The sequence below is a fragment of the Populus alba genome, chromosome 19, assembly GCF_005239225.2.
Source record: "Populus alba chromosome 19, ASM523922v2, whole genome shotgun sequence".
NCBI lineage: Eukaryota > Viridiplantae > Streptophyta > Magnoliopsida > Malpighiales > Salicaceae > Populus > Populus alba.
The window spans coordinates 10,880,415-10,905,417 of record NC_133302.1 but is presented as its reverse complement, the minus strand read 5'-3'; the positions used below and the strand labels follow the sequence as shown (position 1 = coordinate 10,905,417).

The 25,003-nt window shown below is 31.6% G+C and overlaps 2 protein-coding genes across 5 annotated transcripts; one reads left to right on the top strand and one right to left on the bottom strand.

Annotated features, from left to right (window-relative positions):
* The first annotated feature begins 601 nt into the window (after positions 1-601).
* On the top strand, positions 602-5,055 carry LOC118027790 (RNA polymerase sigma factor sigA). Its single transcript, XM_035031280.2, has 10 exons — positions 602-819; positions 1,711-2,595; positions 2,958-3,156; positions 3,245-3,337; positions 3,681-3,809; positions 4,023-4,076; positions 4,155-4,232; positions 4,336-4,398; positions 4,479-4,591; positions 4,760-5,055. The coding sequence occupies exons 2-10, from the start codon at positions 1,892-1,894 to the stop codon at positions 4,866-4,868; spliced, it is 1,542 nt and encodes a 513-aa protein (XP_034887171.1). The 5' UTR covers positions 602-819; positions 1,711-1,891; the 3' UTR covers positions 4,869-5,055.
* A 7,696-nt stretch (positions 5,056-12,751) lies between these two features.
* On the bottom strand, positions 12,752-17,787 carry LOC118027791 (uncharacterized). 4 transcript variants are annotated; one of them, XM_073406453.1, is made up of 3 exons: positions 14,371-17,787; positions 13,449-13,754; positions 12,752-13,307 (listed from the first exon to the last, which is right to left on the bottom strand). In XM_073406453.1, exon 1 carries the CDS (start codon positions 17,586-17,588, stop codon positions 14,514-14,516), a length of 3,075 nt encoding a protein of 1,024 aa, XP_073262554.1. In that variant the 5' UTR covers positions 17,589-17,787; the 3' UTR covers positions 12,752-13,307; positions 13,449-13,754; positions 14,371-14,513. The 4 variants fall into 4 exon arrangements, with proteins under 4 accessions (XP_073262554.1, XP_034887174.1, XP_034887175.1 ...); XM_035031283.2 differs by lacking the exon at positions 12,752-13,307 and having other exon boundaries at positions 13,323-13,754; positions 14,371-15,640; positions 15,713-17,787; XM_035031284.2 differs by lacking the exon at positions 12,752-13,307 and having other exon boundaries at positions 13,323-13,754; positions 14,371-16,776; positions 17,271-17,787.
* Between the last annotated feature and the right edge of the window lie 7,216 nt (positions 17,788-25,003).

Genomic DNA, 25,003 nt, shown 5'->3' with positions numbered 1-25,003 from the left:
AAAAAGAAATAATTTAGCGGTAAAATAGTTCCAGTTTATTAATTCAATTCATTTCTACATGTATTTTAAACAATATAATTAAATTTAATTCTATAACTTAAGTATTTTATTTTAAATATAAAAATTATCAATTGAATATAAATTACATATGAAATGGACTTGCAAAAAGTGTAAGTATTTGTTTTTACAAGTAACATTCCATATTTATTTATTTGGAAGATTTTGTGTAAGATTCTCTTAGAATCCTGTACATATCTTTTTGATTTTTTGAAGTAAAAAATGATATCTCTTGGACATGGCTAGAAACCAAAAAGAAGAAGAAAAAAAATCCTCAATTCAGACCATTCCAGAAAAAAAAATATAAAAAAATCGTAACAACGTGATAAGAGAGGGTAAAGAATGGGCTCAATGGGCTTTGGCCCACAACTGTCGATTGTTCTTGTGGTCATATTTTATTTTTTTAGGTGGTGTGTGGCTGCCAAGTGTGAAATCCCAATGCAATTATATTATTATTATTATGTCAAGAGGATTAAAAGAAAACTGGCGGTCTCTGCACCACTCGAACATGGGACCCAATATCTGCTGTAGCCAATGGCAACCCTCCTTCCCATATCTCCTACCCTTACACCCTAAACCCTCCATTTTCTCTGCTGAAATAGTAGCAGTGGTAAGATTATCACAACCAGATAAATTTGTAAGAGAAACATAAACAAACATGTCATGCATTCAAAGTAGAAGTAGTAAGGTAGTTCCTGTTCATTGCTAACTTCGGAATCCTCACTTGTTCTCCATCACCTTTTGCTTTCCTAACCACTTCAGGTATGCAGCAGCTCTTGAATCCTCCACAGCATTTCTCTATTGTCACCGAATTCTCAACTCTCTTAATTTTCTCATGTTTTTCTTTCAACTTAAATCGGTTTGAGGTTGTCTCCTTGTTTCATTCTTTTCACTCATCGTTCATGTTCTTGTTCTTCTGGCCAAATAACACAGACAAAATATATACAGAGTAGAACTCGCATAACTCAGGATCGGAAAATATAATGAACATGAAAAATAACAGCAATGGTTTACACCATCTGTGATCATTCACTCCGCAAATAAGATGGGGCTAGCTTCTGCTATAACACTTGGAGTGTTGGTCTAAGTTAATGTAAGAGGCATCGTATATGCCTATAACATGTAGCTGTTTCAGGCTTGGCAATAGCTCAACTGTTTTTCATGTGGTAAAGAAGACTAAACTACGGTTTTAAGACTTGAATACAATCATATTTGGTTTCGTAGTTAGGGATCTATGTTCTTAACTCATCTGTTTTTTCATTTCATTTAGGATTGTAGATTGATATTTTCAGATATTCAAAGTTGAACTCTCTAGCTGTATTCACTTGGTTGCAAGATGCTAATCCTATGCATATTCATGGGTGTGACCTGATACTCCTGTGCAGTATATATCTGTTGTATAAAATTCTCAATACACCTTTTCTTTTTTTGGTTCCCTGGGTCTGCTTGAACTGGAACTTCTTTATTTGTTTGTTTGTTTTGGTTAGCTTTGAATATGATGAACTTAGACAAATTTGGTAAAAACTGTCATGGAGCATGATGCAGTGAGGATCATTATTATCTTTCGATTACTTTGTATGACATCCTGCCAAACATATATTTAATGTTTTTAACATATTGAGGAGCCTAATGTTTGTTTTCTGTTTTTTCCAGTTTTCCTTGATTTTAATTCCAGAAGGCTACCAAATTGAGCTTAGGGCGATTTATCCTATAGAACATCTACATGCACCTAGCCTGGTGAATTGAGTACGCTTGAAGAGCAGCAGACTTGATATCATCAATTTTCTGAAAGCTTGTGATGATTATTGTACAATTCTGAAATTTATCCATATATATGATGGCCACAGCTGCAGTTATTGGACTTAGCACAGGAAAGAGGCTCTTGAGTTCCTCCTTTTACTATTCAGACCTCACAGAAAAGCTTTCCAATGTCAATGATCATGGGATTACCTACTATCCAACCGCTACAACAAAGAATGGAGTAGTTGCAAAAAAGTCATCGAACTATGGTCCCAGCTTCCCTTCATCCAATCGAAATTCACATTCCATTAAAGCCCTTAAAGAACATGTGGATACTGCTTCTGCTTCTGCTTCTGCTTCTTCAAATGTGGCAACATGGTTCAAGACATTTGATGACTTTGAAGAAGAGAGCTCTACTCTCGACTATTCGGTAGAAGCTCTCCTTTTGCTGCAGAAGTCTATGCTAGAAAAGCAATGGAATCTTTCTTTTGAGAGGACAAACTCAAGTGACTCGACAAGTAAAAAAAATAACAAGAAGATACCTGTCACTTGTTCTGGGGTGTCTGCTAGACAACGAAGGGTGAATAACAGGAGAAAAAATCAGAACCAAAGTAAATTTATGTCACAAAGTAGTGATTTTAAGTTTCTAAGATCAGTTATTAGTCCAGATCTGCTGCAGAATCGTTTGAAAGGTTATGTGAAGGGTGTAGTGAGTGATGAGGTGCTCCCCCATACAGAAGTTGTGCGCTTGTCAAGGATAATTAGAGCTGGTCTTTCCTTTGAGGACCACAAGTCCAGGTTAGAATACATTAATAATGATAAGAGAAGTCTTGCAGTTCAGTGAAGTTGTTTGTTTGCGCATCTTGGTGATTCTATGATAAGTATCTCTACTGCATTTTTTTCGAGTAAGATTTTGAAAGTGACAGAGGCAGATGTAATTGAGGGCTACGGTGTGGATAGCAAGAAGTTTTTCTTTCCTTTTCACTTCCACCTTGCTTCATGTTCTCAAAACTTGGGACAGTTTTATGTGAAGAGAAATCATGATTTAATTTCTTTAATGTGCTAAACACTCAACATCTTTTTAAAGCATGTAATCCATATGTTGCATTTGTTTCATTGGATTGCTGTATAATCTATCTATTCGAATTTGGAAATTTCAGGCTAAAGGAGAGATTAGGTTGTGAGCCCTCAGATGAACAAATTGCAGATTCCTTGAGGATTTCTCGTGCTGACTTACAGTCAAAATTGATTCAATGTTCTCTGGCAAGAGAGAAACTAGCAATGAGCAATGTTCGTCTAGTTATGTCTATTGCTCAAAAATATGATAACATGGGTGCTGAAATGGCTGACCTTGTTCAGGTTACTTTCTTCGCATCATTTCAAGTATTAAAGGCTGATATCCATGAATCAAAGGATAGATTTGTGACATGCAATGTTTCCCATGCAGGGAGGTTTGATTGGACTACTGCGAGGTATCGAGAAATTTGATTCTTCCAAAGGGTTCAAAATCTCAACTTATGTTTATTGGTGGATTCGTCAGGTAAGGCTGATTTTTCCCTTCAGATTGTAAACAACTTCATATACTGGAACAGCAGATATTACCACCAGCAGTTCTAAGCATTTCCTACAACAGATAACCACACAAGTCTTCTGCACCATGACATTCTAGTAACCTTTATCTGAAAACACATCTTCTTGTCAAGTTTAGCATTCATGGCACTTCTGTTTTTTCCCAAAGCAACCCTAAACAGAAAAATGAGTTTGGGGTGGTCTCCTACCTGAAATCCATGTGTGTTATTCTTGCTATGGTTATAAGGCCATGACGTCAAGAGTGATAGATACTACAAAACTAATGCGTTTTTTTCATCTTTATTGGGACACAGGGTGTCTCAAGAGCTTTAGTTGATAATTCAAGAACCTTAAGATTGCCTAATCATTTACATGAAAGGTTGGGCCTGATCCGGAATGCAAAGATTAGACTGGAAGAGAAAGGAGTAACTCCATCAATTGATGTAAGTACATTGTTCTACCTGGTCCGAAATAACAGCAATCTGGTTTCTCGATATATCCTCAGATTCAAGTTTCCATTAAGTAAACCATATACGAACGAACATTCTTAAATCTCTTTTCCTTTGATGATGAGATGGTTCTTGTTTTATTATTGTTTCATTATGTATCAGCAATATTGCCCTTAACTATCTTCTTATTGCTTTTGCTATTTTCAGAGAATTGCAGAAAGCTTGAATATGTCCCAAAGGAAAGTTAGGAATGCTACCGAGGTACTAGATTTATGAATCCACCAGTTCTATCGCCTAATGCTCTAGCTTTATGTTAATCAACAATGTAATCATATGCAGGCTATTAGTAAGGTCTTCTCGCTTGACAGGGAAGCATTCCCCTCTTTGAATGGTCTTCCAGGAGAAACACACCATAGTGTAAGTGAAGCTCAACTCTGGTTCTGCGAATCCTTTGGGTAAATTATAGTTCAAGTGTCCTTTTTATGACTCATTTTCCTTCTTTCTCTCTGTTTTTTTGAAGTACATTGCAGATAATCGCCCTGAGAACAACCCGTGGCATGGAGTGGATGAGTGGGCACTGAAGGTAAAGATGACAAGAAAACAAGAATTTGTGTATATATGTAAGACAAAAAAAGATTAATTTGTTGAGTGATGTACTGACAGGAGGAAGTAAACAAGCTTATTGATTCTGCTCTTCAAGAACGAGAAAAGGAGATCATACGTCTTTACCATGGTTTAGATCAGGAATGCCTTACATGGGAGGACATTAGCAAGCGGTGAGTCAAATATATATTAAGCAGTAGAATGATTATATATACATACTTTCTGATGTTGTGATTATATATATATATATATATTAGAAGCAGAGTAAAAAATTCTTGGTTTCATTTTATTGTCCATATACCTTGAACTTACAGATTGTTGATTTGTGCAATCTTTTTCAGCATGGGGTTGTCTCGAGAAAGAGTTAGGCAAGTCGGACTTGTTGCATTAGAGAAACTAAAACATGCCGCGAGGAAGAGGAATACGGAGGCCATGTTAGTCAAACATTAAGTTTTGTGTGTGATTCAATGGATTGTTTGTATATATACAGAAAGGAGAAATCTATCTTCCATTTCATACTTTTTTATAAATCGCAAGTACAGTTGTGCATATAACCCTCAACTTCTGTACTGATCAAGAGCTTCTAAGCTGGAGCAGGAGGTTTTATCAAATTACAGCTGCCCTAAGCATTCCAATCTTTCTTTTCTTTTATGAATTTCCTTTATAAATAGATATGAAGCTTGAAGCTTATCTCATATAAGATATATTTGAATGGTTTTTACCCTTTTTTAGTGTAACATACAGAGAAATAGAGATTTTGAATACATGGAAGCTTGCTTCTGTCTTGCTTTAAGAAGGATTGCGGGGTCTTTAAGAAAATATGACATTTTGAAGCTTTATTAACATGAACTCAAATTTGTTGGTCTTTCATGAATATAAATCCAGTTATTATAGTCTTAAATAAATAGTTCTTGATGGCTTGTCTTAGATGTTCAAATAATATAACTCAAAATAAATAAAAATAATACACACATGTATAGATCATTAGCATATATAGATTAATACAAGAGTCTATGCTTTGGAACTAGCAAAACTTTAACTACAATCCCTAACCATATATAAATTGTTTATGGCATATCAAGAGGTTATAAATGAATTTTAAGGTAATTATTTTTTTTTTATCAGCACATTACTTTCTTAACAATCACATGTTTTCTAACTAATTTGTAATACCCACCAATGTAGTCTATTGAAGGCTTCTATCAAGAATAACATGGTTTTCTAACCAAACAAGTGAACTCTTATATCTATGATTGATTGTCTTTTCATGGTCGGTCATGACTTCTAGTTATTGATCGATCTATTCTTATCTTTCTTAATTGATTATTTTATATCATCCTTGATCGATTTGAACTCTTTCTAAGCCTGTTTGATTTTACTATTAATGATCAATTTCAGCCTTCATTTCCATGTTTAGTAGTTAATATCTATTTTTTTTATTTAGTCGACACATGGATTTTTTTAGTGCAACAATGTCCACTCACATTTCTTGATTTTAAAACAAATGAGTGAAGATTGACTTACCTTTTATTAAAATCAACCACGAATAATGTGTCAATACTTGTAATGTCAAACATGTTGAAATGTCAGCCACTTAAACCATTTCAAAACTAAATATTCTTGGCTTTTGGACTATTACAAGAAATGTAAAGCTAATATATAATCAATTCATTGGTTATTTCATATCCTTAATAAAACCCCTAAATACTTTCCTTACAAAACTTTTCAAAATACCTAATTTTTCTTTTGTAAAAAATTAGAAATTTCTAGAGAAAAAAAATCCTCAACTTTCTTAAATGACCTCTAATTTCAACAAGCCTTCTTAATTAAAATTATCCCTTCTCTTTCTTTTTCAAAATTACACAAGTTTTATTTCCAATATCAATTGGACAATTATTTACATCTCCAAAAGGCATGTTTATGAAGTGCTTAGGGCCATACCAAGAGAAAATAAACAATGAAGAAAATGGTCTCTTCCTTTTAGATCATGTCAATCTTAATATGTGAAAGAAATCAATCCAAATATGTCACTGGTTAGATGAAACCGAGGAGCATTTTGGTGAAGAATTAGAACGTCATAATATTTTTAATGTTATCTAAATAGAAGACTTATACCTAACAGGTGAAGAGTTTTGTGCCTCCATGCAAATTTAACGAGTCAATTTGAGAACTTAGCACTAGATACCCATTAATATAGTCTTTCAATAAAGAGGAAAAAGAAATAAATGAACTTTCCTTCTTAAAAATAACATATGGCTTTCCTTTCATACTGGATATATAGGTTTTTGATATGCTTTAGATCTAAGAAGCCAACTAAGGCTGATTTAAATATGACAATAGCTTTGGCTAAAGGAAGAAAAGTTTTTTTATGACCTTTCATGCTAGGCCACATATACAAGGAATTATGAGAATCCCAAGAGAGGAATGAGGATTACCCCTTTATGATAAAAGAGAAAAAAAAAATATATGTGGAGTTTTGTAGTGAGTCCGAGTATGAACAACTGTCTATTTCTATGAATTTAATATTGTTCAATCATCCCTTAAATTATAACTAGATAGCATAGAAGAGAAATTTCTAAGGATTCCTTTCCATAACTTCCCTTTTAACATATACTTAAAAGCTATTTTAGCCATAATAAGGAGTGCTAAGGATATGACTATCCTATCTAATATAAACATACTATTTTTATCTTGTAGGGTACATTATGTATATGTAAGTTTTAGGCCTATAAGTCCATCGTAGTTTTCTAAGCTAATCTTTATAAACATGTTATCATTGGAGAGATGAGTGTTTCTATACCAGTTTTCAAAGTGAAGAATCACCCACTTTACAAGAGCAATATTCATTATTATTTTGAATGTTTTATATGTTTTCTTTTGGGTTTATAAGTCCATCATAATTGTCTAAATTCATCTTTATAAACATAAGATCCATGAAGAGATGAGTCATGGAGAGATGAGTTTCTAACACTCATTTTTAAAGTGGAGAATCTCTATATTATAGGAGCAATATTAATTGTCTTGATCTCATCTTGGAGTCTTTTTCACTAAAGAGTATGTGAGTTAGATTCAGAGGGAGACTGATGATGATAGCCACTTTTATGGTTAGGACTTGCTGATACCTTACATCTGGATTTTTAGAAATCATATGTTGTGCATGCAGTTTGAGAACGCTCTTCCCAGCGAGAGTAGATCCTATACAAGGTGGGAGTATGATGGTTTTTATGCCTATTTTTCTACATGTCATTATATCATATTCCTTCAGGAAACTAAAGATTTTTACATGAACTCGATGGTGCATAAATGAAGCTAGCTAATATGTCATTCATTGAGGGAGTAACAAAGTTCGAAGTTGTTTTTATATGGCTACAACAGCTTTAGTGATCATTTTTATTTGATGGGCAAATTATTGGAGATTTGAAGGAGAAAATGTCCCTAAACAAAGAGGGTCAAACTATAATTTTTTAGAGAAAAAAGAGAAAAGAAAAAAACACAATTTTACCAATAACAAACTACCCCACCACCATCAATATGCATAGCACCATCGAGAAGGGTATTTTTGGCAGCTAGGAGGCATTGCAAGCATTCCCTGAAGTATACAAGGGCCTCCCACGCATCAACAATTATGCCACGCTCGTCTTCACTTTTTTTTTTTCTATTTAGATAACATTTAATTTATGCAAAAAAATCACATTGCCCTTCATGAAATCAACAATAACAAAAAATATTACAGTAAAAAAACCAAAAATACCGTAGTAGCATGATTTAATTTTTTTGGTTTTGCGGACGAAGTTGTCATTTTATTGTGTTTGAATACTTAAAAAGACTTTAATACCCCTATTTATGCAGGTCATATCCCGCTAATTTGGATCACGGTTTCAAAGCCTTAATAGTAGGATTGATAGAAAGTTAAGGTTGTGTATATATGTTGTAAATATCAGGGTGTTGCTCTGATACCATTTTAAGAAAATAAATGGTTGAATGGTTTCTTGTATCTTAAGGTCAAATTGTACAACATATATACACAGGCCTTAACTTTCTATCATAAGGCTTTGAAACCATGATCCAAAATTAATGGGATATGACTTGCACTAATTTTGGACAAGTAAAGATATTACTAATATTTACAAAGATATTTCTTAATATATTCCACATTTGCAAAATCATGGATAACAAAGGCCTTCTCGAATGGATTATGCTTGTGATGAGATTGCAACTATTTTAATGGGACAACTAAAAATTGAATTGTATTGTTGCATTATTGTATATATGATGTATAAATAATTTAATGCATATTAATGTAATTGTAAACTAAGAAATTAATACATGTTCTTTTTAGTCATTTTACTAGTAACATCATTTTCCACTGCAATTTTAATCAAACATTTCTAAATTGCTTTTTATCCAATCATAATTTCAACAATATTTTTAACCAAACACATTTTAATCCAACTAACCCACAACTAAAAGTTATTTTTATAAATCCATTTTTTTCAAATTGCCAACAGCAAAAGCTATCACAAACCAAACATATTATTAGAGCGAGATGGTTGTTTAAGTGTGCATTTGATTTTGACTGTCTCTTTTGTTGCATGACATTACTTGCTTCTCTAGGTCGTTATAATTCTTTAGTTGTTGTCGCAGTGTTGCGTTAGTTTTTGTTTGGGTTCCATTGATTCTATTATTATTTATTTACTTTTATCTTGGTTTGTTATGCTTTATAGGATTGGGTTATTGGGGTTTCCAGAAAAAGGTTTTGTCCTATTTTGTATAGTTGTCTTTGTGCTTTATGAGATTTTTGTTTTTAGAGTCTATGGATTTTGGATTCTATGTTGTTCTTGTTTGTTAAACCTTTCTATTTATACCCACACTCACACGTCCCATGTATCATGCATATATTGTCTGTGATTTGTTGCATTTGTGCACACTGGTTTGTGAATTGCTTTGGTGTTACTGCTCTCATAAGCTATGTTGGACTATTAGTGCACTGTTTTTCTCTCTTTTTCCTGTTATGTCCTGAATTTCTTTGGTCTGACTTTGCATACTGTTGTTTATGTCTTGACTTGCTTACCTTTGTGCATTCAATTGGTTGCTTTTGGCCATTCCTGTGTTATAATCTGCGCTGAAACGATGCTTGTCTCTTGCATAACCTTTTGGCCATTCCTGTTACTTTTTTGTCATGGAACTTCCTATTTGTTGCATGACTTTTCTTTCATTGTTTTTTTATGCCTTTCCCTTCTTATATACAAAAAAAATGTTATATGCTTTTGTCTCCATTAGAGAGCACGTACGTTGTCGCTGCTTCCATTTGTTGTGCATTATTCTTTTAATAATTAATTGGCAGAGTTTTGAACAGAAGCATGTCTTACCCTTACATATAAGATTTGACCACTTATCAGCCTCCCTAGAAAGTGATTTAGTTTTGTGTTTTCTTTTTCATCTTTTGATGGATGAGAAAAAGATGGCGATATGCTCTACCAAATGCTTGGCACTTGACAGCTTGAGATTTGGAACAATGACCAAGGATAAACATGGTAGAAGAAAATCAAACTATAACAGCGAAAAAAAATCTCCCAGTACAATTTAACCTCGAGAAAAGCATGATTTGGTTATAATATAAGATGTAAGATATGAATTTGGTTGTAAAATATTAGAATTTTACTCTTAAAAAAGGATAACAGATATTTTGAACAAAATTTGGTAATGTTGCTTTAAGACAATTGCTTACAAATGATTTCATTTATGGCTCATCTATTGCAAATGCACATGTTCTTTTTCGTTTCTTTTTTGTCTATGGATGAAGAGCTAGACAAGTAGTTGCACATTGTGCCTAATGAAGTGGAAAAAATAATAATTAAGCTTTGGGTTTGAACATAAATAGTGCTTTTAGAAATGGATTGTGAGGTTTGAGCATAGGATTTTCTCTTGCATGCACCATAATTTGATTTTTTTGGAGATGATTTTTTATTTGGTTCATGATTTCTTTGTTCAATGAAAAAAAAAAGAGAGGTATTTTGTCCGTCGTGTCCCGGTTTTTCTCTCTTTGTTTTTTCATGAAAGAAATTTAGATGTGCTACAAACTTGCTCAGCAACATGAATTGTATTTTGTGCGGTGAGAAAATGCATGCCCTCTAACTTAGTTGTTTTAAGTTAGATTCATTTGATCTTCTCTTTTTTTCACCCTCTGATTTTGCAGGCCTTCATCTGCTGTCATTTGTTTTTCTGTCCAGTGTGCCTCCTGCCAATTTTATTGGTTGTTTATGCTTGCTATCTAAAGGCTATCATGACCTTTTCTTTCTTTTTTTTCTTTTTTTGCATCAAAAAGATTTGGATAATAGCTAGCATAAAAATAGTAATTAATGAGGAACTTTCTTGCCTATTGATGTTGTCGACGGCGAATCAAGTGTTGCAAGAAAAAAAAAAGATTGGATTGTTGCGTAGCATGTCCCACTGTCCTATCAGCATTTTGTTTTTGTTCCTTTTTACGCTTGGTTCTCGACGCACCATTTCAGCAAAAATCTCTTTATGCAAGATGGCCTTTTTAATTTCTCCCTGCATCTATTAGCTTCGATTCATAGAATACGAGAGAGTTTTCCTCAATAAGTACTATGAAAGATACATTACCACAAAAGCCACATACAGATTTAGAGGGCTCGGCTTTATGAGTACTCCATTTGCATTTCTGCTACACTTTTATTTATTTACATTCTGATGTTAAGAACTTTTTTAAAGATTTGTAGCCTGGTAAGGCCATTTCCTTAAACATTTGTTTGATACTAAGTATTATGACTTATCTTTTGCAGGGATTTCGCCACAAGATATCTTGGCCATTGTATAACAAATAATACACTGAGATAGTCATATTCATAAATGTAATAGCTAGTTGTGTATTTACATATCTATTACACTGCAAGAAACAAAACTTGTAAATGCAAATAAAATATGATTATACAGCAGGTGCAATAAAATCATTAGCAGCTAATGCCGACAAACACGACATGATATCATTGGGTAGCTAACACAGTCTCAGTAAGTGTCATCATTTGTTAAACAAGTCGATGGAAATTCATATAAGAAGATGATGAAGATGTTGGGAGGTCAATGACCCTTCCTCTTAAGGCTTCTGTGTTATCCACCATAAAATCTTTAGAATCAAGTGAATGAGAAAGATCAACACATAAAATGAACAAAAGCTTTTGTTCAGTTTCTCATATGTGGTGCCATTGAAGAAGATTAGAAAAACTTTGTTTAGACCTCGACTCTCTTCATGTATAATATTGGGCTAAATATGTGGGTGTTACTTGCAAAATTATTTTGATGGCTAAATCAATGTGGTGTTTGAAGGGGTGTTTTTTATATATAAAAAGAGTAATTGTAGATATATAGTTGTAAATGAGAAAATTCATCCATTTCTTTTCATTTTACCTTGTTTATATAGCTTATCTCTGGAAACAAATATCAAGAATAGCTCATATATAGCTAAGACAGGCGTAGCTCTTCATATAAATGCTTTATGCTATAATAGTTGAATGGCATATGTGAAGTTTAGATAAAGGTATAGTTTATACAACATGACATTCTTTTGTTTAGTTTCTCGTAGACAACATAATTGATGAAGCTCATAAAAATTTTATCGGGACCTAGACTCCTTCACAAATAATACTAGGCTAAATACATGGGTGTTACTTGCAAAATAATGCTTTGATGGCTAAGTCAGTGTGGTGTTTAAAGGGTATTTTTATAAGAAATATACAAAGAGAATAATTATAGATATATTGTAATGAATTAGAAGATTCATTTTTTTTTTTTTACCTTGTTTATATAGCTTACTTCAAAATATATATATATATATATATATATATATATATATATATATATATATCTAGAGAACAGCTCAATAGATAATTGAGATGGACATAGCTCTTCATGCATATGCTTTAGGCTGTAATAATTGAATGGTGTTAGTAAAGTGTAGATAAAAGTGTAGTTTATATAATATATATCCTCCTTGATTATGAGTAGTCGATATAAATAATAATAAATTAGAGAAAAAATAAAAGAAAAGAGAAAAAAAAAGATTCAATTATTAAATTAAATAGAGCTCAATGTGGGCTAGATTGGATTTAATTTTATCAAGGTCAAACTATGAGGCTCTGAGCATAAAAAAAGTCAAACCAAACCCCATGTTGAGTTAGGTTTGACCATGGTTAGACCAAGCCTAAAAAGAATCTATCTGAGGTCAAATCAAGTCCAAAAAAGTCAAGCAAAACCCAATATTAGCTTGGTTTAACCAGGTCAAATCAAGCTCACGGGCGTAGCTCAAACCGTGAATCATTTTCTTCTTCTTCTTCTCTTTGAACCCGTATCATCACTTAACAGGTCCGGTAACATTTTGTTCACCAATGTTGCGATCTTGCATGTACAAAGCCAACAACGAGTGCCCGATGAAAACAGATCATTCTTTTCAGCTATTCACTCAGCAGGGAAGGGTACAAGTAGCAGTTAACAGCACAATTCCCATGTCTTGCATAAAACTGCCATGACCACAAAGAGGCAGCAATATTTTAGCTAGCCTTATTGCATCAAATCATTTAATCATGTTTATCTGGGTCAGAACCTGGACTGTAGTTGGTGTATTTTAATCAGGTTTTCTTTAATTTCACAAATGAATCGCGTTTTATTATTTTGCATCCTTAAAGGCATAGGCTAAACTTTTGCAAGTGATATGAAATGGAGTCTAGTAATATTTTTAGGTCTTCCTATGTAATAAATCCTATTTACTAGTTACCAGATGAATCCTTGTAGGTTAAAAATAACTACAAGTTAAACATTCACGTTCAAATGACTCAAAAAATTGCAGAAAGAGTCTTTAGCAAGAAGAGCATCAGCCTGAAAAAGGAGAGATTGTACAGAAGAATAATTAAATAAGATTATGGCACTAAAGTATCATATCTCAGATGCACTATCACATTCCACTTTCAGAATCACACAGAAACCAAATTGAACAACAGATGTTTGTTTCTTTTTTACCTTTGACATCATCATGCTATCAGTTAGGCATGCTGCTCTGGCTAATATAAATATTTAACAATACAATCATCCTTTGTCAGCTGGAAGCTGCACAGAGAGATCCACCCAGATGGTCTCATCATCTAGCGAAGCACCCATCGTCCATTCATAGCATGATGGTGTAGCTCATCCATCACCCTCGCATAGAACAAGTATGTCCCCATTTCAGAACTTTGTTTGCTTTCAAGTGCAAACTGGTAGTGTTAATGCCTTTCTGTCAGCACTATGTCTTCAGGTGCCATGAACTAAGAGATTAGCATAGCAATTCTGCAATTTCAAGAATAATATCACTGAATCATAAAGCGCAAGCCATAGTTTAAATGATATATTATCAAAAGCGTGTCCATGAGAATTGATTGACTGACAGAGACAAATTACACTGCATACGATTTATCAGAACCACCATTAATGACTTCGTAAAAACACGAAGCCAAAGCATGAGAAGGTGGAAAATCAATAAAGAACTACAATTTTGTTGAACATTGTATCAGATATTCTAAAAAAAGAACTGATTTCGTAGGCATGAAGGGAAAAGAAAACACAAAAGGCCAGAATTAACAATCTATCAAAATAAATTATGATGTCCTGAGAATGGAAGACACATAAAAGAAAGCTCATTCTTTTCTCATGCAATGGTTGTTATAATTTACTTTTGATTCATTTATCCAAAGTTCTTGCAAATTAGCAAAACAAGTCAACTTATGAAAATTAAGAAAAAGAATCAGATCCTTAACACCTTTTATTCATCTTTGGTCTTCACCCAGAAAAGAAAAGAAAAGGTAAAAAGACTATTGCTCATGGTCATTACCACAACCCAGTTGCAAAAGGCAGGCTTTAATCATGTAAACTGAAATAGCTACAAGTTACAATGAGAAGCCAATACCAGTTATTTTATCTGAAGATTTATGTGCAAGCAATTCATAATGAAGTGTTGCAATAGCGGCAGTGCTAAATATGTTAAGTGGTATTGCAAAGGCTGGCTATCACAGAACATGGCCTTTCCTGTCTTTTAGTTTCACCCCTGTACTAACTTTGTTTTCTTTTGTACATGTCCTTCAACATATTCTTAGCATCAACCACCATTCCAGGTCTAGCAAAGGTAGAGCTGATACAAGCTAGAGTATTTTCACATGGCACAAACCCCTTCTCATTCATCTCTGTGAATAAGGTTCTTGCTTCAGTCCTGTATGTCTTCTTTGATATCCTATCCAGTTCTGGTTGTTTTGATAAATTGCACCAGCCACATATTAGTATGTCGTAAGTGGAAGAATTAGGGGGCACCCTTCTCACTTGCATCTCATTCAGAAGTTCTCTAGCCTGATCCATCTTTCCTACCTTGGCAAAATCTTCAATAAGCACATTATAGGTGCTAGTCTTGGGAACAAGGCCTTTAGTAACCATTTCACAGTAAAATTTTATAGCTTCCTTCTTATTACCAATCTTACCATGGCCAGAGATTAGAGTATTGTATAGAGAAGCATCCGGATCTAGGCCACTTTCCTTCATTTTACTAAGTATTTCATGTGCCTTGCTCATCAAACCTGCTGCTAAGAGACCACCCAAAAGGAGATTGTAAGTTCTGATACCAGGAGAAACTCCTTCATTTAACATCTGAGTGTATATGGCAAGAGCCTTCTCGATGTGACTGCTTTTAAAATGTCCATGTATGAGGGCATTATAAGTGACGGTATCTGCTGAAATTCCCTCTTTAGTCATGTTGTTTAATACTAAAGTTGCTCTTTTAGTCATCCCTAGCCCACATAAAACCGTGATAAGGCTGTTATAAACTTCTCGATTAACTTTAAGTCCCATCCCAACAAGTCGCTTATGCATTTGCAAAATTGTGTCAGCCCTTTCGCATTTTGAGCATGCATTCAGTAGAGCTCTATGAATGGTTATGGTAGGGCGAATTCCCCAGAGCAACATTTCATTCAACACATTTATGGCTCTTTCAGTCTCACCAGCTTTAGAAAGCCCTCCTACCAGAATATTACAAGTAATTGAATTTGGCATTACTGAATGACCCTTCATCTCATTCCAAAGCTTAATGGCATTTTCCAGTTTCCCCTGCTTGCAATATGCATTAATCATGGTGTTATATGTAGCACGATCAGGAGCCAAACCCAACTCTCTTATTCCAGAATAAACAGATTCTGCATCATATTTGCCAAGCCTCAAGAGACCGTTAATTAGCACATTATATGCAACAACATCAAATTTTATACCTGTCTCTGCCATTTTTTCAGCCATGGTGAATGCAGCTGACTCCTTTCCTGTCTTGAAGAAACCATCCATCAGAGATGTGTAGTTAACTCGGTCAAGCAACAAGCCCTTTGACATCATATATTTACATAATCCCTCAGCTTCATCCATCTTTCTGCCCCTTTTCAAGTTGTTAACAAAGACATCAACTATAAAACTGTTTTCCTCCAATCCATTCAATTTCATTTCATTATAGAGATCAACAGCAGCATCTTGTTTACCAGCCTTAAAATGGCCATCTATTAATGTTGCATATATATAAGCATTTGGCATGATATTTTGGTCCAGCATCTTTTTCATAATACGAACAGCTACATCAAGCATTCCTTTCTTTGTATAGCCATTTATTATAGAAGAATATGTGATGACATTTGGAACAACCTGTTTCCTCTCCATTTCTCGCAACAGAGATTCTGCACCATCCATGTCTCCCAACTTGCAGTATCCATCGATCATTGCTGTATAGGTAATGTTATTTGGAATACAATTTAGCTTTGCAAGTGAGCAAAACATGGCCTCAGCCTCATCAGATTTACCAGCCTTAAAAAGCCCATCAATCAATGTGGTGCACACCACCAAATCAAAGGAAACTCCACAGACTATCATTTGACTTTGATAGAGAAAAGATTCCCAAGCACTCCCTGCTTTAAATAATGAATCAACTAGAATAGCATAAACAACATGATTGGGATTCACACTCATCTTGTCCATCTCCCTCAAAAGCGCCTTTGCTTCTGTCAACATCCCACGTTTGCAAAGGCCATTTATAATGGAACTATATGTAACAACATCAGGCAAGAATCCATCCGCAATCATTTCTTCATACAGAGAAAGTGCTTGGCTGAGCCCATGCTGCTTGCTGTAAGCACTTATAAGTGTGGTGTATGTAACGAGATTAGGTTCCAAATTCGGTGTACCATCATCATCGTTCATATCATCAATCTTTCTGAAACCACAATCTTTTTTCTTCCTAAACCCCAAAATCTCATCAATCAGACTCTTGGCTCTGTCAAAATCACCTCTTTTGCTGCACCCATTGATCAAAGTATTATAAGTAACAATATCAGGAAACACACCTTGGTTCCTCATTCTTTCCATCAACTCAAATGCATAACTTATTTCACCAACTTTGCAATATCCATCGATCAATGTATTAAAACCGACAGCATCCTTACAAATCCCACCATTAACCAAATTATCCATAACCCACTCTCCATATTTAACCGACCCAATTCTACAGAACCCTTTAACCAATATATTACAAGTGAAAGAATCAAAGAATGTATCTTTCTTTACCATTATTGACAAAAACCCAAAACCCTGATTAGCCAAACCTTGTTGACAAAACCCCCAAATAGCAGTATTATATGTTACAGTATCAACATCAATATCAACATTTCTAATCAAATCTAAAGCCAAACTCAAATGACCCATTTTGCACCAAGCATGTACCAATATGTTATGAGTGAAAATATTAGGCAAAACCCCACAAGATAACATCTCAGAGTAAAGGTCCCATACCTGAGAAACCAAGCCAGTGGCATTGAACTGGTAAATAAGGCGGTTCCATAAGGGTAGAGTGGGAACAATATGGTGAGTTCTTATCATGTCATAGAAAGTGTCTGTTGCTTTGGAAAGTCTGCCACAAGTCAAATAAAGGTGTATAAGAGTGCAGAAAAAAGAAGCATAAAGATGGGTTTTAGTTGGTAAGATGGAATTTGTGTGAAAATGGTGAAAAGGAAGGATTTTTGAGAGAGGTTTTGGGTGTTTGGTTGATGAGAAAGTGAAAGATCTTGAAAGGAAAGCCCTTGTTTGATAGTACTTGAGATGGTTCATCATAATTGAAGAACAATCTACTTGTATTCGTTTTCTTTGAGGATATTTATGAAAAGTGAAAGGCTTTGAGTGTTTGCTTAGTTGTTGTGTCAGAAAGCTTTCATGTCTCCCTATTTGAGTTTGACTGTGACTGTGAGGAAGAACTTGATGGAGTCGGGAGGGAGGGACTGGTTATCGAAGACGACAGCGTTAAAAATTTCGATAAATTATGCAAGTAGCATTTAAAAAAAAAAAATATATATATATATATATATATAGTGAATTACTGAATTAGAAAAAAAAAATTGGCAAAATATTAGAGGAGTTTTAAATATTAAAATTCTTAACTGTAATATTTAATTAAATATTACATTTCTGAATTGTAATATTAATTAAATATTATTTTTATAAATTATAATAAAATTTTAAATAATATCATAGTTTATAATTCATACTTATAATATCATTTAAACTTAAACTAACCGGCCAATTAGTTTATAATACCGGCCAATTAGTTATAATAATCAGTTAAATTGATCAATTAATTTAAAAATTATAAAAATATAAAATCACAAAACAACCAAAACTAGAACAACAAGGTTATACTTTTCAAATCTAAATATCTGATGATCAAAGTAGAAATTTGAAATCGTTACTTTTAGGGGAAAAAAAAAAATAGTTTCTGAAAATTTCTGTAAAAATTAAAAATTTGAATACAATCCAACAATTAGATTAAATTTTTTTATTATTATTTATTATTCTAGTCTAACACAACCAAACATTTTCTTGTGTCTAAATCTGTATCACTGATCCATAAATGCATTTGTTAGGTCATTTATGTAATTCATATAAGACAAATCATTATCTAGTTATAGAAGACTCACACCTTACTTTTAAAAATCATTCGTTATCGCAAGCTCAACTATATCTTTGACACTCATAAAATATATTTAGAAGAAAAAAATTATAAAATTATTGTTTTTATGTAAAATATTTAACTAATTCATATAACTAGATTAATCAGTCGACCAATTGAGCATAGTAAAGTTATATATTAAATTATCATACTTTTTCCACATAAAATGTTATTATTATAAAATACAATATCGTGAAAATATGTTGTTTTTTTTTAATTTTTTCAAATAGAATTATTATTCTAAAAAAACTTTTAATTTACTGTGCTAATCATTTTTTTCATAATTTTTTATTGGTGAACCAAATTTCTGTCCTAGCAGTTTCAAAAGTGTTCCACTACTACCACTACAACAGTTCTTCTAATCCTCTGTGTGGATTATTTTCAACTTTTTAGACTGGCGGTGTATCCATTTCCATCTTATTATTTATTTTTATCCATTGAATCCTATCTTAGATACCGATGAATTATTTTCAACTTAGACTAACGGTTGATTGCAATAAAGAAGATAGCAAATTCTAACACAATTGCGAGATCCCTGCTCCGAACTTTTTTATTTTTTTAATTATAGGTTTTCTGATTAATTTATGTCCACCTCAACTAATTTTCTGAGACTTTAAAAATAATAATTTTATAAATTTTTAATAATTCCTAAAATTTATAATATTTAAATTAATACTTTTTAAAAATCAAATTCAAAACTTAACTAGTTACAATCTTTAAATTTCTTCTCTCAACTGAGAACATCAAGTCAAGTAAATGTTATGCATGTCCTCGCGTGGATTATTTATTTATTTGGTCACTTAGAATACTGAACAAAATTTTTCCACTTCGATTTTGTGGATATCTTCCAGTAAATCATTTTTAATTTTATGTGATTCAAACTTGGAACATTCATTGAAAGTATGGTGGATTTTCATATCTTGTTAAAAGAAACCGATTAGTGTGGCATTTTTTACTGTGGATGTGTAGCGTGTGAGGGGAAATATTATGTATTGTAATAGTGTTTCCTTTTCTTTTTTTTCTTCTACTTGTCCCTTGATTCTTTTTCTACTTGGTCATGATTTTTTTCTTTTTAATTTTATTTTTTTATATTGTGTTGATTAGGAATTGAATTTGATATTTTATTTTGATTTATTTTCTATTAGGTTATTGTGATATCAAAAAAAAATCTTAATATTAAGTTGATGCTCGATTTTACAAGAAAGAAATCAATTTATTGTTTAAAAAAAATAAAAGGACCAAAATTTACAGTGAGACCAAAATAGAGAGTATTTTTTTCATCATTGTTCATGGGAGCCTTTTTAGCAACTTTAGCCTCTAGAGTTCTACAAATTTCACTTTTGGTTCATTTAGTTCGACACATTTGTGTTTTGGTTCGAAACTTAATTGTATTCGCTTCTTAGTCCTCAAGTTTAACAAAGAAAAGAGAAAGTTATATTGGAAAACAAATGAGAAGGGAGAAAATTACTGGTTGTCCACTTTTTAATAACAAAAAAAAATGATTTTAATATTAATAAGTTTCATTTAACAAAATAAGTTATATTAAAAGTTTTTATTACCACTAATATCATCGAAAAAACTAGATTAGGACTTGAAATGTTTTTCCATTAAGGGTTGATTTTGGGTTTTTTACATATTAAAAGTTATTTTAAGGCTCGAAATAAGTTTAATTAGGATTTATAAGTGTTTCATAAGTGTTTTAAAGTGTAAAAAAATTGAAAATGGTTTTTTTTAAAAAAAAAACCAAGATGGTGGAACCCAATTTTTAGGTGGCCAAAAATGAACTGCTGGGAGACGTGTCAAGTGCAAACAACATGTCACCTGTTTTTTTTAAAAAAAAAAAATAAGTAGATAACATGTCAGTATTTTCATTATAAAAAGAAAACAAATGATGTCTAGGCACGTGGGTCTTGCCTTTAGATCTCCACATTTGACTTTTTTTTTTAGGGGCCAAACATGTTGACCCATCCAAGCCTAGGTGCCACCTTTTTATTTTCATTTTAATTGCAATTCATTATAATAAATTAAGAAATTATTTTTTTGTTTGTTTTTTAATAAACTTATAACATTCCTTTTAAAACATTAGCAAATGCATTTTTTTAGGGTTCTTCACAATGATTTTGTTTCCTAAAATTTTATTTGGTGTCTTTCCCATGCATATTAATTTTTATTATCATATAATTAAATAAAAAAATTATTAAACCCGATCTAGTTTATGTCTAAGTCCTAGGATTGATGAGTTAAGTCAAGTCAATCCAAAAAATTGTTGTTTCAAAAAATATATGTGTGTGTGTGTGTTGGGGGGGTTAAAACAATGTCGTTTTAAATGTTTTTTTTCTTTAGAAATCAAGTTGGGTTTTAACAAAGTCGTGTTTGGATCTGTTAGGTTAATTAATTTATATCAAATCAATTTTTACCTAATTTAATTTGAAATCTAAACCAAGTAAGGGGCTGAGCCAGAAGATCTTTCTGCTGGTGACACAATAAAAAAATTTAGATAAAAATGCAATTTAGACAAAAATGCATGGACCGTGTATTATTTTTATATATTTTTTAATACAATTATGTCAAAACTATTATAATTTATCTAAAAAGTAAATATTCTAGCAAAACAAAATGCCAAGTAACAAATGGAATGCGTTGATAAGATAAAAGAAATGTATTTCATACCTTGTATTTCAAATCATCAAAAACAATTTATATTTATTCTAATTGCTTTATGATTTTTATTAAATAAAGAATGAACAAGAAAAGAATTGTATTTCCTTGTAGAAAAAAAAAATAGAAGTGGAAGAATTATACTAGCAAATCAATGAGATTTAAATAATTACTTTTCTTACAAAAAAACAATTAATTCTCATATAATTAAATAATTTTTTTAAGGAAATATCTATTATTTTTCAGGTTCTCAAATTGATATTTAGTTAATATCAATAACTCTTTTTAATATTTATTGATATATATAATTTTTAATTTATTTTAATAAATAAATACATCAAGTTTTCAGTTAATAGTTCATAAGTTTTTGATGCAAAATGCATTGAAAACACTTACAAAGTTCTTTTTTATTTTGTGTAAAAAACTTTTCATCCGACCCGAACTGGAATTAACTAGCTAGCAATAACTTGCATATGTCTAAAGTGTAAAATAATCACTAAATCTTTTTTGAAAAAAAATAAAATAAAACCCTTACCTCCAATTCCTAACACTCATCTACGGTAATTAGAGGTTCGTAGACAAAGAAAAACCTTAAAAGCCTATCCAATTTTTTTCAATTTCATTTTGAAGAATCCTAGTTCCCAGAATTTCCTTCCAATTTGGAGAACATATTTGTTTTTCAAAATTTTATTTAAAAGAAAATAATTATTGAAATCTCATGCTAAATTATAAATTAATTCTTAACTTGGCTAAATACAGAATCTATTTAAAAAGGAGTTTATTCTTTTCTATGATTAAAAAAACATGTTTAAGTTTTCTATTTATATAGAAATCTGTTGGAAGTATTTTAAGAGCGTGTTTGGCAGTGTGGTAGCGATTGCTTTTCAAATAGCTTTTCGTGCCGAAATATATGCCAATGATGTTTTTTCATTTTTTAAAAAGCATTTTTAACATAAGCACATCAAAACGATCCAAAAAGTACAAACTACACTCAATTTTAGCTAAAAAAAAAAAATTTAAAATTTTGCAAAACACAGGTAGAAACACAGCCCCAAACACTACCTGAAAGAAGCCGTTGTTGGGACATCGGTTTCTCAAGAAAGATAATCTTTTTCAAATGGGTTAAAAAGCTAAAGAAGTCCCTCTACTTGCATCAATTATTTCACTCCATTTTATTATTGAATTGGCCTAAAAAGGAGTCATATTGCTCCCTCTCTCTCTCTCCAAGAATAATTTTGTCATTCTATCTCTGTATTCTAAAAGATTAATTTAAAAAATGTGGTAAAAATGTTGTTCACCACCTCACAATTCATCTAAACATATAGTATTGTGGATTCTAATAGTTCTTTATTTTTTTTTATCCCTCATTTTTTTTAATTATAGCTTTGTAGGCTTAAATTAATGTTTCATTTAAGCATATTTATTAAAAAAAAAAAAAGTGCTAGATTCAAAGTTAAAAAAACAAAGTAAATGGGAGATAATCTAAAAAATAGAGTGAAAAATCACTTTGGTCCTCTTACTTTTTAAATGACAACTTTTCAGTTTTTTAATTTTTCAAAAAATTAAATTTTGGTACAAAACATCATCTATCTTGTTTTTTCAATTATTTATTTGAGAGAGGAGAGAAAGCATTATCATCATCATCATCGTCATCATTATTATTATTAAGGGTCATTTTGCAATTTTTTTAGTCCCTCATATTTTTCTATTCTCTTATATTTAATATTTGAAATTATGACATACATACGAGGCGTTTTTCCGGTATTAGAAAAACTAGTTTTTTTCTTATTATTTAAATATGACAAAAAATAACAAAATCTTCTTTCAAAACTACATTTAAATATTTTAATTTTTACATATGGCCAAGTCTCTAAAAATAAAAATCATATTTGCACACACAAAACACACACATATGGCATAACTTAGCATTTTTTTAAATACTAAAAATTCAAGAAAAATAGGTTTTATTTTGTATGCAAATTGAATTTAATAATTAGTTTATTAAAGTAGAATTTGACCTATATTTTACAAACGCCAAAAATGTATTTTTTTTTCTTTTAATATCCAATATTATAAATTTATATGTAAGATGTTTTCTTGATATTGAATAAAAAAATAATTTTTTTTTTATTTTTATGTTTTAACTCTTAAATGGTTAGACTTGACCCTTAAAGCTATGATCCACTCTATTGGTGTGAACCGACTTTAATCTTTAAATAAACAAATAGTTAGAAAAACACAATAGTATTTTATTTTGTATCAGACAAATAAACAGTGCAATTTATTTTAGATAAGATATATTAGGAGTGATACGTCATCCCTATATACAACTAGTTTTCTTATCCAAATTTTAAGATCAATTAGGATTTTTAGTAACCAAAATAATAAATGATGACTTTATTTTTTTTTTACTAATAAAAAATAAGAATTTATTTATTTTTCCACCAATATTTCGATGATCTCAATCTGGAAACTAATTATCACGATGATGCATATATATGATTAAGTTGTTGTGGGGTGAGAGACTTTAAACTATTAGTTGGTCACTAATTAGGCTTTTTCATATTGTATTTGACTAATATTATCTTCAACATTTTGTTGAAATAGATGGTTGCTAAGTTATTTTTTAATGAAGAAACTTCTATCCAAAATAGAAAGAGGAAGCTCTTGAAATGCCTAACTAGAAAGCCAAGTAAAAAGCCTAGCGAAAGAACTCCAGATAAGCATGCTCGATTTTAGCCTACCATTTCTTCATAACTATAATTTATGTTATTACATCATTCATCTTGTCTTTTTTAGCTTGTCATCCTTCTAAGATTCATTCCTCTTGAAAAATCGAGAAAACCTTAGGTAAGCAATTTGTTTGTTTGACTTTTTGATTTTGTCATTTTAATATCCTTTATCGCACCCGACATAAATATAAAACCTCAAAAACTTAAAGGAAAATATAGAAAATGGAGTCATCATCTAGTTCTTTAAAAAGACTAAATATCTAAAATATATAATAGTTTCAGAGATCTAAGGGGTTGATTATGCTCATGGAAGGATAAAAATCACCTTTATTGTATCATTTCTAAGGAAAGGTTATTTTAAGTATGTGTTTTTGCTAAATTTATTTTAATCATTCCATTAATTGTTTGAATTTTTTTATGAGTTTATTTACAAGTCATCTATTATTTTTTGGTATTCATTAAGTTACCAACCCTAAATTAGAAGTCTTGCAACTTTACTTTTTATTGATAATGCCAACAAATTAAATGATATGTTGTAAGATTTTTATTGAATTAGTCCATAACTAGTTACGACTTCTGCCATGTTATTGGTCAGAGCATAAGTTTCTTCGAAGTTGTAAAAAATATTCATGCATAAGTCAAACATGGTTATAAAAAGCATAATTTTTTTATGGCTCAAATTTGAATTAATTGTTCACTAGAATATTTGTTTTTTTATTCAATAATTTTTTATGGGTTTCTAATGACCAAGTTGATGCTCATATTGAAAAAAAACATGATGAGGAAGAATAACAAAATGTCGATGGTGATAATAAATTTATTGATATGTTTGAGATGCCATCTACAACCTTTTCTTTTAAAGATGTTGATATTAGTTCATGGAGATCTAGGATGGAAGATTACATAGCTCAAATTGAGATGAATGTGAGCCATATTCGAGACTTTCAAGCAAAAATCATAGTTAATCAAGAGTGGATGATGACTTAAAGGATATTAAGACCATGATGACAAATCTACTCTTTTGATATCCATCATCCTATAAGATAGTACCAAAAGTATTTTTATATTTTCATGATTTTATGTTTTTATATTTTTGTATTTTTTTTCCTAATTGTAATGTATATTACATTTTG

What these genes read in the sequence shown, in the direction of transcription:
- LOC118027790 (XM_035031280.2), top strand. Translation starts at nt 1,892, where the DNA reads ATGATGGCCACAGCTGCAGTTATTGGACTTAGCACAGGAAAGAGGCTC. An exon ending in GAGTAACTCCATCAATTGAT is followed by an intron (nt 3,810 to 4,022) that starts GTAAGTACATTG and finishes TGCTATTTTCAG; the next exon opens with AGAATTGCAGAAAGCTTGAA. An exon ending in TGGGAGGACATTAGCAAGCG is followed by an intron (nt 4,592 to 4,759) that starts GTGAGTCAAATA and finishes AATCTTTTTCAG; the next exon opens with CATGGGGTTGTCTCGAGAAA.
- LOC118027791 (XM_073406453.1), bottom strand. Translation starts at nt 17,588, where the DNA reads ATGATGAACCATCTCAAGTACTATCAAACAAGGGCTTTCCTTTCAAGA.